The sequence below is a fragment of the Anarrhichthys ocellatus genome, unplaced genomic scaffold, assembly GCF_004355925.1.
Source record: "Anarrhichthys ocellatus isolate YVR2014 unplaced genomic scaffold, GSC_Weel_1.0 scaffold24, whole genome shotgun sequence".
NCBI lineage: Eukaryota > Metazoa > Chordata > Actinopteri > Perciformes > Anarhichadidae > Anarrhichthys > Anarrhichthys ocellatus.
In genome coordinates, this window is record NW_022280054.1 from 11,795,663 (window position 1) to 11,810,932 (window position 15,270).

Genomic DNA, 15,270 nt, shown 5'->3' on the forward strand with positions numbered 1-15,270 from the left:
GAGGACTTCGCACAGACTTTACGAGGACGGTGTCACCGAGGAGCCGGGCGACCAACTTTGACCATTTTGCTGCTTGTGGGGGGGGAAGAGAGAGAGAGAGGGGGGGGTGACGCTTCCCCCCGACACCCCTCAACCCCCAATACGCCCTCTTAGTGTGCCCGCTGCTTTCTGCGCTTCAAAAAACAAACTGTTGACTGAGGAAACAGAGAGCGAGGGGCTGCACCCTCCTGCAGTCTGGTGTCGGATTTTTAAAAAGATAAAATACTGAAACTTGAAAAGTATCGAGAGTAAAAATCCACTTTAATGAAAAAGGTCTTTAAAAAAAAAAAGAAAGTTTAACAGGACGAATCCTACGGCCTTTTCTGCTTCCATGAGTGGAGATGCATTTCAGGAGAGTTCTGTAAATATATAACTGTTTTTTTCAAAGAGTAATGCGAACATGAACGCCATGTCATTTCCTCCTCTGAATCAAAGTGGCAGTCTTCTCCCTGTATTTATATTTTTCTCTCCTCAGCCGGCAGAAGGTGCTTGTAATTATCCAAACACAAGTCATTGATCACAATTTAATTGAAAATTTGTAAATACTTTTTTGCTTTACTTTATTAAAAAAAAAAAGATATTTAATTAAAGTAAAAAAAATTAAAGCCTCTTTTCACATCCAAACCTGGAAGAGATAATAAAGATCGTTGCCAATAAAAGAAAGAAAAAAAAAAACAAACTCCAGTAACTTGTGCTTTTGTGAAGACCGTTTGGAGGCCGACTGTCCCGCTGGTGTGGAACCGGCATCTCTGATCCCAAATACTACGTTCTGCCCCACAACAGATCACTTCTACTGTGCGTTTACAGCCGGAGCCACAATCAGAGCGGGCTTATCAAGGATACAAGGTTACTTTAGTGTCATTGTACAACAGGGTTGCACAGCAAAATGCAGATTGTTTCCCATTTTGCTACAAAACAAAAAAACGATATCATGGATGGAGGGTGGAGGATGAATTGAGTCTCGCAGCCAGACGAAGGAAGCTGTTCTGATGCTTCTGTATCTATTACCAGAAGGCAGCCGGGTGAACAGGTTGTGACGGTGGTGATAAGTGTCTTTTCATATCGTTTGAGCTCTTTGCAGGCACCTCTTGTCACCAATATCACTGAGTAGATGGGTACCAATGATGATCTGGGCTTTTTTAAATAACCCGCTGTAGAGTCGTGCACATCACATGCCAGTTTGTAATGTTTGCCGTCAGGATGCTTTCTATTGCTCTTCTGTTAAAAGTTGACAAGAACTTGGGACGTGAATTTAGCCTTAAGTTTCCTTAAGAAATAAAGCCGTTTATGAGCTTTCGTCACAAGGACAGAGACGTGAGAGGACCATGTCGGGTTGTTTGTGAAGCTGATTCACAGGAACTTCATAAACATCAGCTCTGTGGAGTGCACGGGTGTGGATGTTTTTTTTTTTTTGTTTGTTTTTTGTATAGGTATGGTGATTTTCCAGTCACAATATGCAAATACTTACCCCAAATATGTCAACGAACATTAACTCACATCGCGTCAAAGTTTCATACGGGCTTTTTGAAAGTTAATGGTCTATTTACTTGCCGTTTCTAGAGCTTTCATCCACATCTCATGGTCTTCACCTGCAGGTGGAGTTTGCTGTAGTTGCCATTGAGCATCTCTTCCCCTCATACATCAGGTTTTCTAAACTAAATCTGTACTACATCCGTACTGGCGGGTAATGACGACACCTTGCTCTATCGAGCATTTATACAATTTAGCGTTTAACAATTAACAGCTGTCCTGAAGTCATGGCTGCTGTAGTTGCTAACAGGTTTCAGATGTTCAGTGATATCTTAGATTGAACCCTCGAAGTCCGTGAGGCAGCACCTGGTAACAAACAGCCTGCTGGACTAAAGCGGTTCAGCTGGTCCAGTAGGACTGTGGTCTCTGGGAGGAATTAAGTAACTTGTAGCTCGGACTGCAGACCGGACGTCTGTGATGTCATCCCCGTGGGTTCTGAGGCGAGTGTTCCCCACAGACGAGGCCTCACGCTGACTGAACACGCAGTGCCGGACTTCTCAGGGAACTCCAGAAAGTGAGACTTGGTCGTCGGTATTTGGAAAAGTTTCATTTGAACAAACAGTGTTTCTGCAAAGCTCTACAAATTTCATCCTCTCAATGTTTCCAAACACAGGATATGACTCTTGATTACAATTCAGTATTCTCCTAATATTGGGATTTTTTTTATTTTTGTTGTTTGGCCCAATAGGTGCAATTAAATACATTTTATAGTGTTGCAATATGAACCGATGTATTTGCATCCTAAAGGTTTAGAGCACTTATTACATTGTAATTTGATGAAAATGCTAAATTGTATTTCTAATAGCATTTAACACTTTATGCACAGGAGGTACAAAATGTGCTTTGTATGTCCTTTGCAATCTTGACAAACAGGTTAGTGTCGATGTTTTAACATTTTAAATGACCTCATCAAATATATATATATGTTTTTTATATATATACATATATATATATATGTTTTTTATATATATACACAGGTGCTGGTCATATAATTAGAATATCAAAAAGTTGATTTATTTCACTAATTCCATTCAAAAAGTGAAACTTGTCTATTATATTCATTCATTACACACAGACTGATGTATTTCAAATGTTTATTTCTTTTAATTTTGATTATAACTGACAATTAAGGAAAATCCCAAATTCAGTATCTCAGAAAATTAGAATATTACTTCAGACGAATACAAAGAAAGGATTTTTAGAAATCTTGGCCAACTGAAAAGTATGAACATGAAAAGTATGAGCATGTACAGCACTCAATACTTAGTTGGGGCTCCTTTTGCCTGAATTACTGCAGCAATGCGGCGTGGCATGGAGTCGATCAGTCTGTGGCACTGCTCAGGTGTTATGAGAGCCCAGGTTGCTCTGATAGTGGCCTTCAGCTCTTCTGCATTGTTGGGTCTGGCATTTCGCATCATCCTCTTCACAATACCCCATAGATGTTCTATGGGGTTAAGGTCAGGCGAGTTTGCTGGCCAATTAAGAACAGGGATACCATGGTCCTTAAACCAGGTACTGGTTGCTGTGGCACTGTGTGCAGGTGCCAAGTCCTGTTGGAAAATGAAATCTGCATCTCCATATCCATAAAGTTGGTCAGCAGCAGGAAGCATGAAGTGCTCTAAAACTTCCTGGTATACGGCTGCGTTGACCTTGGACCTCAGAAAATAAAGTGGACCAACACCAGCAGCTGACATGGCACCCCAAACCATCACTGATTGTGGAAACTTTACACTGGACCTCAAGCAACGTGGATTGTGTGTCTCTCCTCTCTTCCTCCAGACTCTGGGACCCTGATTTCCAAAGGAAATGCAAAATTTACTTTCATCAGAGAACATAACTTTGGACCACTCAGCAGCAGTCCAGTCCTTTTTGTCTTTAGCCCAGGCGAGACGCTTCTGACGCTGTCTGTTGTTCAAGAGTGGCTTGACACAAGGAATGCGACAGCTGAAACCCATGTCTTGCATACGTCTGTGCGTAGTGGTTCTTGAAGCACTGACTCCAGCTGCAGTCCACTCTTTCTGAATCTCCCCCACATTTTTGAATGGGTTTTGTTTCACAATCCTCTCCAGGGTGCGGTTATCCCTATTGCTTGTACACTTTTTTCTACCACATCTTTTCCTTCCCTTCGCCTCTCTATTAATGTGCTTGGACACAGAGCTCTGTGAACAGCCAGCCTCTTTTGCAATGACCTTTTGTGTCTTGCCCTCCTTGTGCAAGGTGTCAATGGTCGTCTTTTGGACAACTGTCAAGTCAGCAGTCTTCCCCATGATTGTGTAGCCTACAGAACTAGACAGAGACCATTTAAGGCCTTCGCAGGTGTTTTGAGTTAATTAGCTGATTAGAGTGTGGCACCAGGTCTCTTCAATATTGAACCTTTTCACAATATTCTAATTTTCTGAGATACTGAATTTGGGATTTTCCTTAGTTGTCAGTTATAATCATCAAAATTAAAAGAAATAAACATTTGAAATATATCAGTCTGTGTGTAATGAATGAATATAATAGACAAGTTTCACTTTTTGAATGGAATTAGTGAAATAAATCAACTTTTTGATGATATTCTAATTATATGACCAGCGTGTGTGTGTGTGTGTGTGTGTGTGTGTGTGTGTGTATATACAGTATATATGTATATTGTATAAACCTTTCTTTTCTAACAGACAAAAAAAAGTCACACAAAAAGATGCCAAACTGCATTGGATAAGGTGTACTTTTAAAAATCCTCGTTACAGAGAAAGATCCTCACTTCTGAACTTAATGTTCACTTGTAGACGTGGCCTTGTGTTAGTTATAAAGCGGTGGTAAAGTCCACGTAATCACACTGCGTCTAAAAGAAAAGGGAAATCTACTGAGTACCGAGTGTTTTCCCTCCTGATGCTCCAGTTTCCTCTCAAAGACATGCAGGTCCGGTCAGCTGGAGCCTCTCCTGGAAATAAAACCACTTTTTATAAGAAGCGACACACAAACCACTGCTTCTTTAGACTGCTCCCCTTTTTTAAGCTGCTCTTCCATCACTGTCCATGTAATCCACATCTGTGAGTAAGCTGCTTTACTTGTGGTAGAGAAGTAAACACTGAGAGAAAGTCCCAAGTCTCCAGACAATACAGAAATGTCAGTGCTGGGGAGGAGATTGGACTCAGCCCCTCAACACCACCCAGAAATAGAGAATAAGGTCCAGGACACCTAAATGCATCTTGGTCCAAAAGAGTGTGTTTAGTTCCACAAACGGACGTTAAGACGGGTTCGCTTCGCACAACTTATGATAATGAAAGCTGCTGGGCATCAGTAAGCTTTTAAAAGACATGTTAATAACAATTGCAAGTGACAAATAATTGTCTTGTGATTTTGGAGACGCCCAGAAATTCTGCTCATGAGACTTTCAGGAGGTCTGAAGTGTCAATCAACGGATTGTTTTTGAGAAGGCCAGCTTTCACAGACTGAAAGGTTTGCAACGGATCCCCTGGATTTTGCAAACTGGGTCCGGTGATCACTTGAGTTTTCATCTAGCGCCACCAGGAGGTTGACGGAGGCTTAATAGCGCCTTTGTCAGAGCAAAATTTCAATGTCAAGTTTAGCTAGGCTTTGGTGCTAATTAGCAAATGTTAGCATGCTAACAGATGAAACAATAGCTTCTTGGCTTACTCTGACGTATTTACAGTGATGTTTTATTAATGTGCAATGTCCCTACCAAATAAACCAACAAACAGGCTAAGCTAAGAGAGCGCATGTTAGCATTACCATAGCTAGCATCTCGTAGCATGCTGACATTAGCCTTTAGCTCGGAGCACTGCTGTGCTAAGTACAGCCTCCCAGTGTTTATCGCTCCTGTTCTCCATTTTAACTGTTGGGTTTTAATAATGCACATTGCATTCAATTCGCCAACTTTTGGAAATGCTTTATGTCCGAAGGCAATGTGTTCTGTTTGTAAAGGCTCTACTAGAGAACATTTGTTCAATAACTGTGACTGTTTATCGTGCTCAGGTCTTCACCTGAGAGACGAACCTACACCATTAACCTGCAGGACCCCTGAGCTCCAACATCTCCCTCCAGCAGCAGACACAAAGGTGCCTGGCTGCATCTGATTCAGCTGGAGTATCTGGAAGAAAGCAGGTTTGTATGGATGAGGGGTTTCTAGTTGTGGGGTTTCACATGTGGGGATTGCACATCTGCTTGATGGTTAGTAGATTGCACATCTGCTTGATGGTTAGTGGATTGCACATCTGCTTGATGGTTAGTGGAATGCCATTTGAAGCCATCTGCTAAACGTTTTTAAATACACTTCTTCAATCGTGTTTATCTGCATCTGCTGCTTTCTAATGGGAATGAAATGGTTTACAGAACACCCGTCTGTGCACATCTGCTGACTGTTTGCAGGATTTCTTCTCTGTTTGTAATGTGGGTGAACCGAGGCAGGTACTTCCCAAAGATATCTGAATGCAAGCACTTCTAGGTGTTTGCATTCTCATTCTTAAGTCTGCAGGGTGTTTACAATAGACAAGTGACCAAATAAAAACACGTCTGTACGCATACTAAGAAGCACTGGATTTGTGTGTGTGTTGATGTACACTATTGTTCAAGTTAACTGTTAGTTTCTATGAATTTTATTTCTCAACATTAAAGTCAAAATTCTGCTACAGAGCCCAAATAATACTGAATCTGTTATTTATACAAATATGTTGTATCTTGTTTATATAAGCAGTCTAACTTAGATATAGTGAGTCTAAAAATATTGGAATCGGCATATAAAATACCAATTATTTACACATTTTCAGTTGTAGAATGCATCTCCTCCCATGTTGCTAAAAAACAAAACTATGATCCTCAAAAAAAGCACAGAGAATTTAACCTCCGAGAGACATCTTCAGTCTGTTCCTCTTACCTTGAGTTGGCTTCAGTCACCATCCTAAATACACTAGAGGGGGCCGTTGTACTATATATATATATAGTTGTAATGCTCACATTCAGTATAGCAGTAGGTTTTCAAGCATGTACAGTACATACTTTCTGAAATAATGTCTCCCCCAAAAAAAAAATCAAAATGTAAAATATTAAGTTAGACTTGTTTTGTAATAACTCGTTTTGGTAGCACTTTATAATAACTACACACTATGAAGCATTAGTTAAGTATGAGTAAACACTTAATTCATCATTTATAAAGCATTGTTCCTACATTAATAATTCATTAGTATGCAGTTCATAACAACAGTTATAAATGTTTTATTCTTGATTAATACGCTCGTCTATTATGTGTTTCATTATTGTGTTTTCATACTTTATAAATGATGCATTCCCCATTTGTAAATGAAGTATTATATATTTTACAAACCAATTATTAAGGAGTTGTAGATGATTAATAATATTTATAAAGTGTTAGTAAATGATGAACAACTTATTTAGATGTACATTATTCATGCATTTATATATATATAATGGTTAGGGACTATGTTAATATATGCTTTATAAACACACATTAATACTGCAATTCATGATTAATTCATGATTTATTAAGGTAGTTACTACTCGTTAGTAAAGTGTTTTATGTGAGCTCATCTAAAGTGAGGACTATTTATGCCTTATAAAGCATTTATAAATGACATTGAAAGGCCAGCAGTGCCTCAAAACAAAATGTTGGGATTTACTCTAACCTTCTACATTAGGACAGTGTCTTTATGCTCTCATTCACTCACAGGTTTCTATGGATCATATTTATATCTGGCCACTGGCCACTGCCGTTGTTGTGGCACATGCATCTTTTAATTTTTTAATTTAATATTAATTTAAATTTTTAATTTAATTTAAATTTTTTAAATTGAATAGCCATGCAATCATGAGATTCCATGGCTATTAAATTAAATTAAATTAAATTAAAAAAATTAAATTTAAACTTGTTCCGATGCTGACGGTGAGCGTTTGAACTGTCGGGGAGAGACAGTTCTTACGTCCTGCATGGTTGCATGTCGCTGTGTTGGGCAATCCACAGGCTGCTGTCAGTGTAATGGTGGGCGGTCAGCCTTCTTCCACGAGTATGTCATGTGCCAGTCTGCGTGAGGGTACTCCCGGTGTCCGATGTAGGATGAATATACTCTCACCAAACTCCTGTCATGTAAACCAGCAGCATATCTGACCTGTAACATTGGATTCAGAATAGATTTTGTCCGTTAGCACTTTTCGTAATTTAGCTCAGTATGTTTGGTGCCACCATAATGATTTAAGGATTACCAAATCCTTTTTAATGGTTTGTATGCTCTCATTCACTCACTCTGTGTGCTTTCTCTCCTCGCAGCTACCGATACCATTAACGCACATTGCTGACTTTGCTCCTTCACCGGAGTCTCTGTGCTTTCCCACCTCGCAGGTTTCCATGGATCCTGGTGATAACTGGACCCTGGTCTTGCCTCCTGCCGTGGTTCTGTCATATGCATTGAATGTGTTGTAACTGTAAATGTTGTTCATTCTGTACACATGACATCTGTTGCACATCTGGAGAACGTTTGTTCTTAAAGCAACAGTTGGACTTTGTTAAGTACTGTCTTTGCTCAGTAACAAGTCATAATACCTTACTAAGATAATTACGGATGAAACGCTTGAAACAAGTGAAATGCTCGAACATAAAAACGAAATAAGAAATATCTTGTCAGACAAAAAACAAGCATATATTGCCTTGATTTAAGATATTTCATCTTACTTAGACTTTCATTTTTGCAGTGAAGATAGTAATTAATAGCTTTTCATGTTGGAAACTCGGTTACAAACAAACAAACAAACAACATTTGTGTGAGAACATGTGAGTCAAATTTTCTTTCTTCGACCAATTTCAGTGAGTAAACATCTGAAAACAAACCCATTGAGTTCATTTGAGTCTGAGAGTTTAAACGTCTGAACTAAGTCACGTGTTTCTGTCCTGTCAGAGTTGACGGCTGTCACTTGCTCAGTCAAATGTTTTATTTCTGTGTCTGCTTATTGATTCTGTCTCTAACCATCTCTGATGTGTGTGTGTGTGTGTGTGTGTTGTGTTTTCACTCCTCACCTGTCCAATGGTAGACGGTCCACTTTCAACAATATTTACCCTCTTCAGTAAGGACGAAGACTGAGCGTTACAACTGAAAACGTGACTCAGAGACTCCAAGATACTTCTCCGGAACATCCGCTCACATTGGACAAAGCCTGGCCGCTAATGCTGCATCAATCAGCCGACCGTGGAGGGTTTAAACGATGACATGATTGCTTTGAACTCCCAATGCCATACGACACCCCGTAGCATCACTAAAAGCTTCTCTCAGACGAATCCAGACCCATTTTATATCTTATTTGCTGCTGTGAGAATATGGAAAATTGACTGTTGTGAGTGTAGGACCAACATATAACAGCACTTACTCTGAGAGCCATTCTCTTTCTGGCTGGCTGAAGATCTCCCCTCGTCTCCCTCCCCCTCCCCGTCTCACAGGATTTACCCCGGAGGTCAGTGATAAAGCTCAGCTGCCGACACCTCTCTGCCCTGACCTCAGCATCCTCATCCTCATCATCCACAGCATCAGCAGACCCAAACCCCACGTGACAAACACTGAGCGCACACACATAAAAGAGTTCACATTATGTCTTACGGGAGGATTAATGTTGGAGACTCAAATGCATTCACACACTTTATAAATATAGCATAATATGTATATATTTATTTTTTTGCTTTCTTTAAGTTTCCATATCTCAGTTATACATGGTGCATAGGCCTGTGTGTTGTATTTATATCAATGAATCAACGTATCCTCATACAACAGTTCTTATGATATCCTACGAAAAGTTACTCCCCTTTTTTTTTGTAGTTTTTTTTGTAGTTTTCCTACGCGTGTCAATTTCCGCTCGTTACGTTAATACAGTGTTTTCAAAATAAAGGTCCGTCTTCACAGGAAACACAGTTAGGTTTAGGCAACAAAACCACCCCTCCCCTCCAGCCCGCCCAGTGATTAATGTAGCACTCTTTATACGTCCTTGCTCAAGATTGCGTGGATAACATACCAAAATATTTGGTGGGATATCTACGAATTACGGTGCGTTATTGTTTCGTAGGTACGAATGCTGGATGAGACCAGCCTGATTTAATTCAAAAATACATCCATTTTGTTGTAACTTTTATATCATCATCATTCTTCTCCTGTTATTTGATATAACATCACATTAAGGTAATAGTTTCTCATTTTGGGAAAATGCATTTAACTAGCCTCTTGAGCCCGAGTCCTCTGGCTGAGGCTCCAAAAAGTCATGAGAAGAAATGAAAAGAGTGTGTCTCTGCAACGGCAAAGTCTATTTGAATAATGGTATCATAATAAAGGTAACACTTGTGAGATGTTTGCAGATGTATAAGCATCAATGTACATGTTAATGTGGAACACTGCATTAATAAAATATCTCTGCCTTACCAAAATAATTGTACACTTTTAGAGTGAAGATCCATTTGGAATGACGCCTTTGCGCTTAACTTAAGAACTTTAAAGGCGCTGGTAGACAGATTGTGTTAGCTTACGTTAGCTGTTTCCCTGTTAACTCTTTATGCTAAGCTAACCGACTGCTGGAGTAAGCTCCTAATTTAGCGTACAGACATGACACTGGAGAAGAAAGTATAAACAAGTAAGAAAGAAAAACGGTATTTCCAAAAATATCCAACTAATTATTCTTATTTTGTATAATTATTTTTCACAATACATTCATGCTTTCTACTTATTATATTCTTGTAACAATAAAATAGACCATTTTGTTATTTTATGACTCACGGCTAAGTGCCGCCACACCGCCGTGTGTAGGCTACAGTCAAGTAATGAGCTTACATCACACCGACATGATTCATAACACTGCAGCAGATGGCAGCGGGTGTGTGCAACAGTGTGCCGTCCCGCTGGCTGCTGAGACCCAAACCGGTGAGTGTGGTCGCGTCTCTTCACCGGCAAACATGTCAGCCAGTTGGACTCACGTAGTGGACCTTCACCAGAGGTACTCAGATGATGATCTGGTACTCAAGTAAAAGTAGGCCTTCAAAAGTACAACAAAACAAAAGTAAAGCTAATCATTACGCAGAACAGTCCATTTCAAAATAATATATATATTATATATTGTCGGATTATTGCATTATATGTATTGATGCATCGATGTGTTCATCACTTTAATGTTGAAGTGGTCTACACACACACACACACACACACACACATCTATATAGATAAAAAACTTACAAGTAAAATTCCGTCATGACATTTTTTGTCGGTTAAGTAGTATTAAGTACTCATGGCTCGATGGATAATCACTAAGATATTGTGTGTATCACTTTAATGTTGCAGCTGGTAAACGTGGGGCTCATTGTGTAAATGAATGTAGTGGGTTACTTTTAAAATCTCCCTCTGAACATGAAATGAAAATACTCAATTACAAGTACTTCAAATGTGTACTTAAATAAAGCACTTGAGTACATGTACTTAGTTACTTTCAACCCCTGGATTTAAAAACATCTTAAGTTGCAACACAGCAGTTTGTGTAAAAGTCACAAAATACAATCTATCGATCTCCAACAAAGCCACTTAGTCAGAACACAGCATTGGGTAACAGAACCACACTTTGGGACACACGGTTTCGAACACTGGTCTCGTAGTTTAAAGTCCGTGAATCACTAGATTTCAATTTGGTGACTTTCACGACCTGCAACGATACTGGGCTGAAATTTGACTTTGTGAATCGTACCGATATCCTGACTTGTTTCCACTGGCAGCAGCAGCCAGTTCATCGCACCTGAAGTCCCCAAAACCCAACATCGTCCCACTGACCGACTCCAGCAGTGTGTGACCGAAGGTGACCAGACTACAAACACAGAGCAACATTCTACCAGAGATAGCAACGTGGCACTGCCTTGTTGGTTTTCTGGTAGCTTTAGTCCAGACTGAAATATCTCAAAATCCATCGGATGGATTGCCTTTCCATTTTGTCCAGATGGTCTTGGTCCCGAGAGGATGAACCCTAATGACCGCTTCATATCCTGACGTTTCCTCCAACGCCACCATCGGATCAAAATGTTGTCCAATACTTTCGTTTGTAACCAAATTCCTGCAAACCGAATGACTCTCCCATCTGCCTCAGCTGAACTATGTGTTTAGCGTTAACTTGGTAGCATGCTAACAGTTGACATGGTAAACAATATACCTGCTAAACATCTGCATGTGAGCATGCATCTCTGACGTTAGCATTTAGCTCAGAATGCCAAAAGGCGCAGCAATTTCTGCATACGTGGGGCACTAAAGACATGTACTTATGTGGAAGTAATTCATCTAAAATTAAAAAAAATATATTGCTTGAAAACCTTTCCAGACATTATTAACAATTATAAACCTCAAATCACACAAACGTGTTCTTATTTGTGTTGGTCTGCAGCAGTACATGTAAATATGTTTCCTTTTAGTTGCTCTACTTAACTTACTTTCTTCTTACTGCTTAACGGGAGTAAGAAGAAGGAAAACACATTCCCCAGCTGATTCATGGCGTTTAACCCATTTTGCATCTCAACAAATGACCCCAGTCCTCGTCATCAGTGGCCCGTCCGCAATCGCGAGGCTATAATTAGTGACCTCATTGGGAACATGAAGGGATCAAATCATCTCTAATGAATGTCCCCATTAGCAGTGTGACGCATGGTACCTGTTGAATAAGAAGGACAACACGCTCCCCTTTTTGCACCAGCTGCCGTCCTACCTTTTTATTCCGTCACTGTCAGCGATGGACAGCTTTTGGACAAGCAATCGAACAGCACATGATTGCCGGTTTACAAATACTCCCCTTCTGGCTAATGTATTCATTGGAAAATAGATGGCGAGAGTGTTTTGTGCCATTCAGCTCAGTCCCAGCGGGAGTGTGTCTTTTCTCACTTACACAACAGTGTGCCCCCCCCCCCCCCTCTGTCAGGTACAGTTCATTTATGATTGCAAATCACACACACACACACACACACGCTTTCCACAGCTGTTGCCACCCCTTTGATTTTTAGCAGTGCCATAAATAATGCCCTTCATTAGCTTTTATCGTTTACCACCATCATCAAAGCTTTAACAGCTGTTAATTAATAATTAATTCAATCCTTAGTTTTAAACTGTTTACTGGATCAAACCCTACAGAAACACAGAATCCCAACTCTCCATTTATAATTGTAATCATGCAGCTATATGTGTATTATTTTTATACCCTTTTTATACGAAGTTTCGACTCCGACCAAAACCCCGACGCAGCCTTTACAGTCAGAGGTTACCTACGGCCTGAGGGTTATAATGCATTTATGACATGTTGTTAAAGATGATTGACAGCTGGCGTGATTGGAGCATTATTTCAGTGGAAGAGGTGATCTTTGGGAGAGGTTTAGAGGAGCGTGAACACGACCATGGAGTTGACGAGAGTTGTCGTCCCGGCTCTCTTTCTGCTGCTGGCGTTTGGATCGTCCAGGGCCAAAGGTAAGAAACAACAAGAGAAGAAGACCAGCTTTGTTTTTTGTGAACACGTCAGTTTGCTCACTTCAGCCGTGCACATTTTTTTTAATGGTCTTTATTATTCTTCAGCTTCTTCTTCTTCTACTGGACTTTTTTTTGTGAGGTTTCAACATTCTCACACATTCTTCTGGAAACTTTAGTCAAACTCTTCATCACGTTTATCTTTCATACTTTTTTCAACCTTTTTTGCTGCTTTGAATACTCAAACCCCAAAATGCCATTCATCTTTGAACCTTGTCATCTCCTCTTCACCCCCTTTGAACCCATTAATACTTTACATTCTTACTTTAAACCCTTATCCACCCTTTGTGCTTTATCATATTAGTTCCACGTTTTTCACATCATTCATTTTCTTAATCTCAGGTCACATTTTATACTCGGTGTTTCTGTCTCTTTAACTTACGAATTCAGCGACACTTCGACTGCTTTCACTCGTTAGGTGCTAACTGACACCTGAACAGAGGTGTCCTCCACCAGTGGTGTCCTGGCGTTCCGTACAGGGGACGAGGGTGGTGTGCCGCATCAGTGAGCCGGTGAAACGTCAAAAACAAATCCATAAAGTTTTTAACCGGCTGTCCGGCCCCGTCTCTCTAATGGCCCATCTCCGTGAGCCTGTCGATAGCGAGCTGCACGCCTGTTCCGGGGCTGGGTTTGCAGATCACAAACTTGTGCTTCCGTCATAGCAGTAGATTCCTGCATGCTGCTGCTGTGAAGCGCTGGATGAACAGTTTTGAGTCTCAGAAATGCTGCGAAATGACTGTTTCACCAACGGAATTTGTTTCGGCTGCAATAAACTGATATGCAGATGTGTCTCCCTCCAACCGTACACATGTGTACATATGTAATCAAACCTCATCGACCCGACCCGGTCGATGAGCTTTGTTTCAGCACTTCCACTTGAACCGCTACTTTGACTTCTTTCAGTGTTTGTTTTTCGACTTCCACTTCAGCTACAACTTCAACCGTTAGTATTTCAGCTATTTAAGTGTTTCATCTGTAGATTTCCAGCAGTGAAGGTACATAAATATAACCTACTTTTTCACTGTAGTTGTCCTTCCTTCTGCTTACACACAAACCTCCAGATTCCTCCTTCAGATCACAGAGGCCTGAATATGTTGAGGATGATGTATGATCCTCACCCCTTTACCCTGGAGTCAGGCTTCCTTTCTACTTCTTTCTCTCTGCTGCTTCAAACCTTAATCACCAGCATTCAGGGCTTACTGTCTCTTCTCACTTTGTGTTCTCTTTTTACCCTCGTTTCACTTTCCTTCTGTCCTCAGCTTCCACCTTTCCTTTCATCATTTACTCATTTTGTAAGAGGCTTCCCAAACTTTTTGAAAATCAGCACACTCGGTACTTGTGGAGTTGTGCAACTGGCTGCAATCAGCATTTACTGCTCGTTAGTGGACTACTGCATCAAACTATACCTGTTACAGCACAGGGACGCGTACTTGAGCAGATAAGAGTTCATGTGTGGGAGGTTTGACAGCTGGAGAAAAATAAAACAGGCTAACACACACGGTTGAAACCCAGAGGGCCTGAACAAAGATCAGTGGAGTGTTTTGTTTTTTTTATTCATGCTCACATTGATCTCTGCAGGCTCTCTGACTCTCTCTCTGTCACATTGAAGTTTGAAGTTTGTGCTTTAATCTGCAGCTTTTTTTTTCTGTAGTTACTCATCTTTTGGTTATTACGCTGCAAAACCTACAAAGCATAAGACCACATGAAAAATACAGATTAACAACAGGAATACTATTGAGCCCGGTCTGATCTGTGTGTTCGGTTACAGTCGAGGAGGAGAACCCGGAGTTCTGGAGGTCACAGGCCCGGGAGACTTTGCAGTCGGCGCTGGACAGGAAGCTCAACACCAATGCGGCCAAGAACATCCTGTTCTTCCTTGGAGATGGTGAGTTTCACAACATCTGAAATAGGAATTACCCTCTGATCTTCTTTTTTGTCGAGCATTTTGTGCCCCGTTTCCTGTCTGTTCCTGATGTGCAGCGCAACAAACCAACAAAATATTTCAAAGAAAACAAGAAGATGTTCAGTGAGACTTTGATCTTTACAGCAGGAAAACACTCCAGAGGGACGGTTCAATCCCAGCAGAGGAAGTTAGGAGTTTATTTATCGAGTCTGGAATGAATAGAAGATGTGTGTGTGTGTGTGTGTGTGTGTGTGTGTGTGTGTGTGTGTGTGT

The 15,270-nt window shown here is 40.6% G+C and overlaps 1 protein-coding gene across 1 annotated transcript in view; it reads left to right on the plus strand.

Annotated features, from left to right (window-relative positions):
• The first annotated feature begins 12,967 nt into the window (after positions 1-12,967).
• alp3 (alkaline phosphatase 3) overlaps positions 12,968-15,270 on the plus strand; it is a 12,743-nt gene continuing 10,440 nt past the window's right edge. The window contains exons 1-2 of the mRNA XM_031860995.1: positions 12,968-13,037; positions 14,863-14,979. Of these exons, the coding sequence (XP_031716855.1) occupies positions 12,968-13,037; positions 14,863-14,979 (187 nt within the window). The remainder of the gene's footprint in view (positions 13,038-14,862; positions 14,980-15,270) is intronic.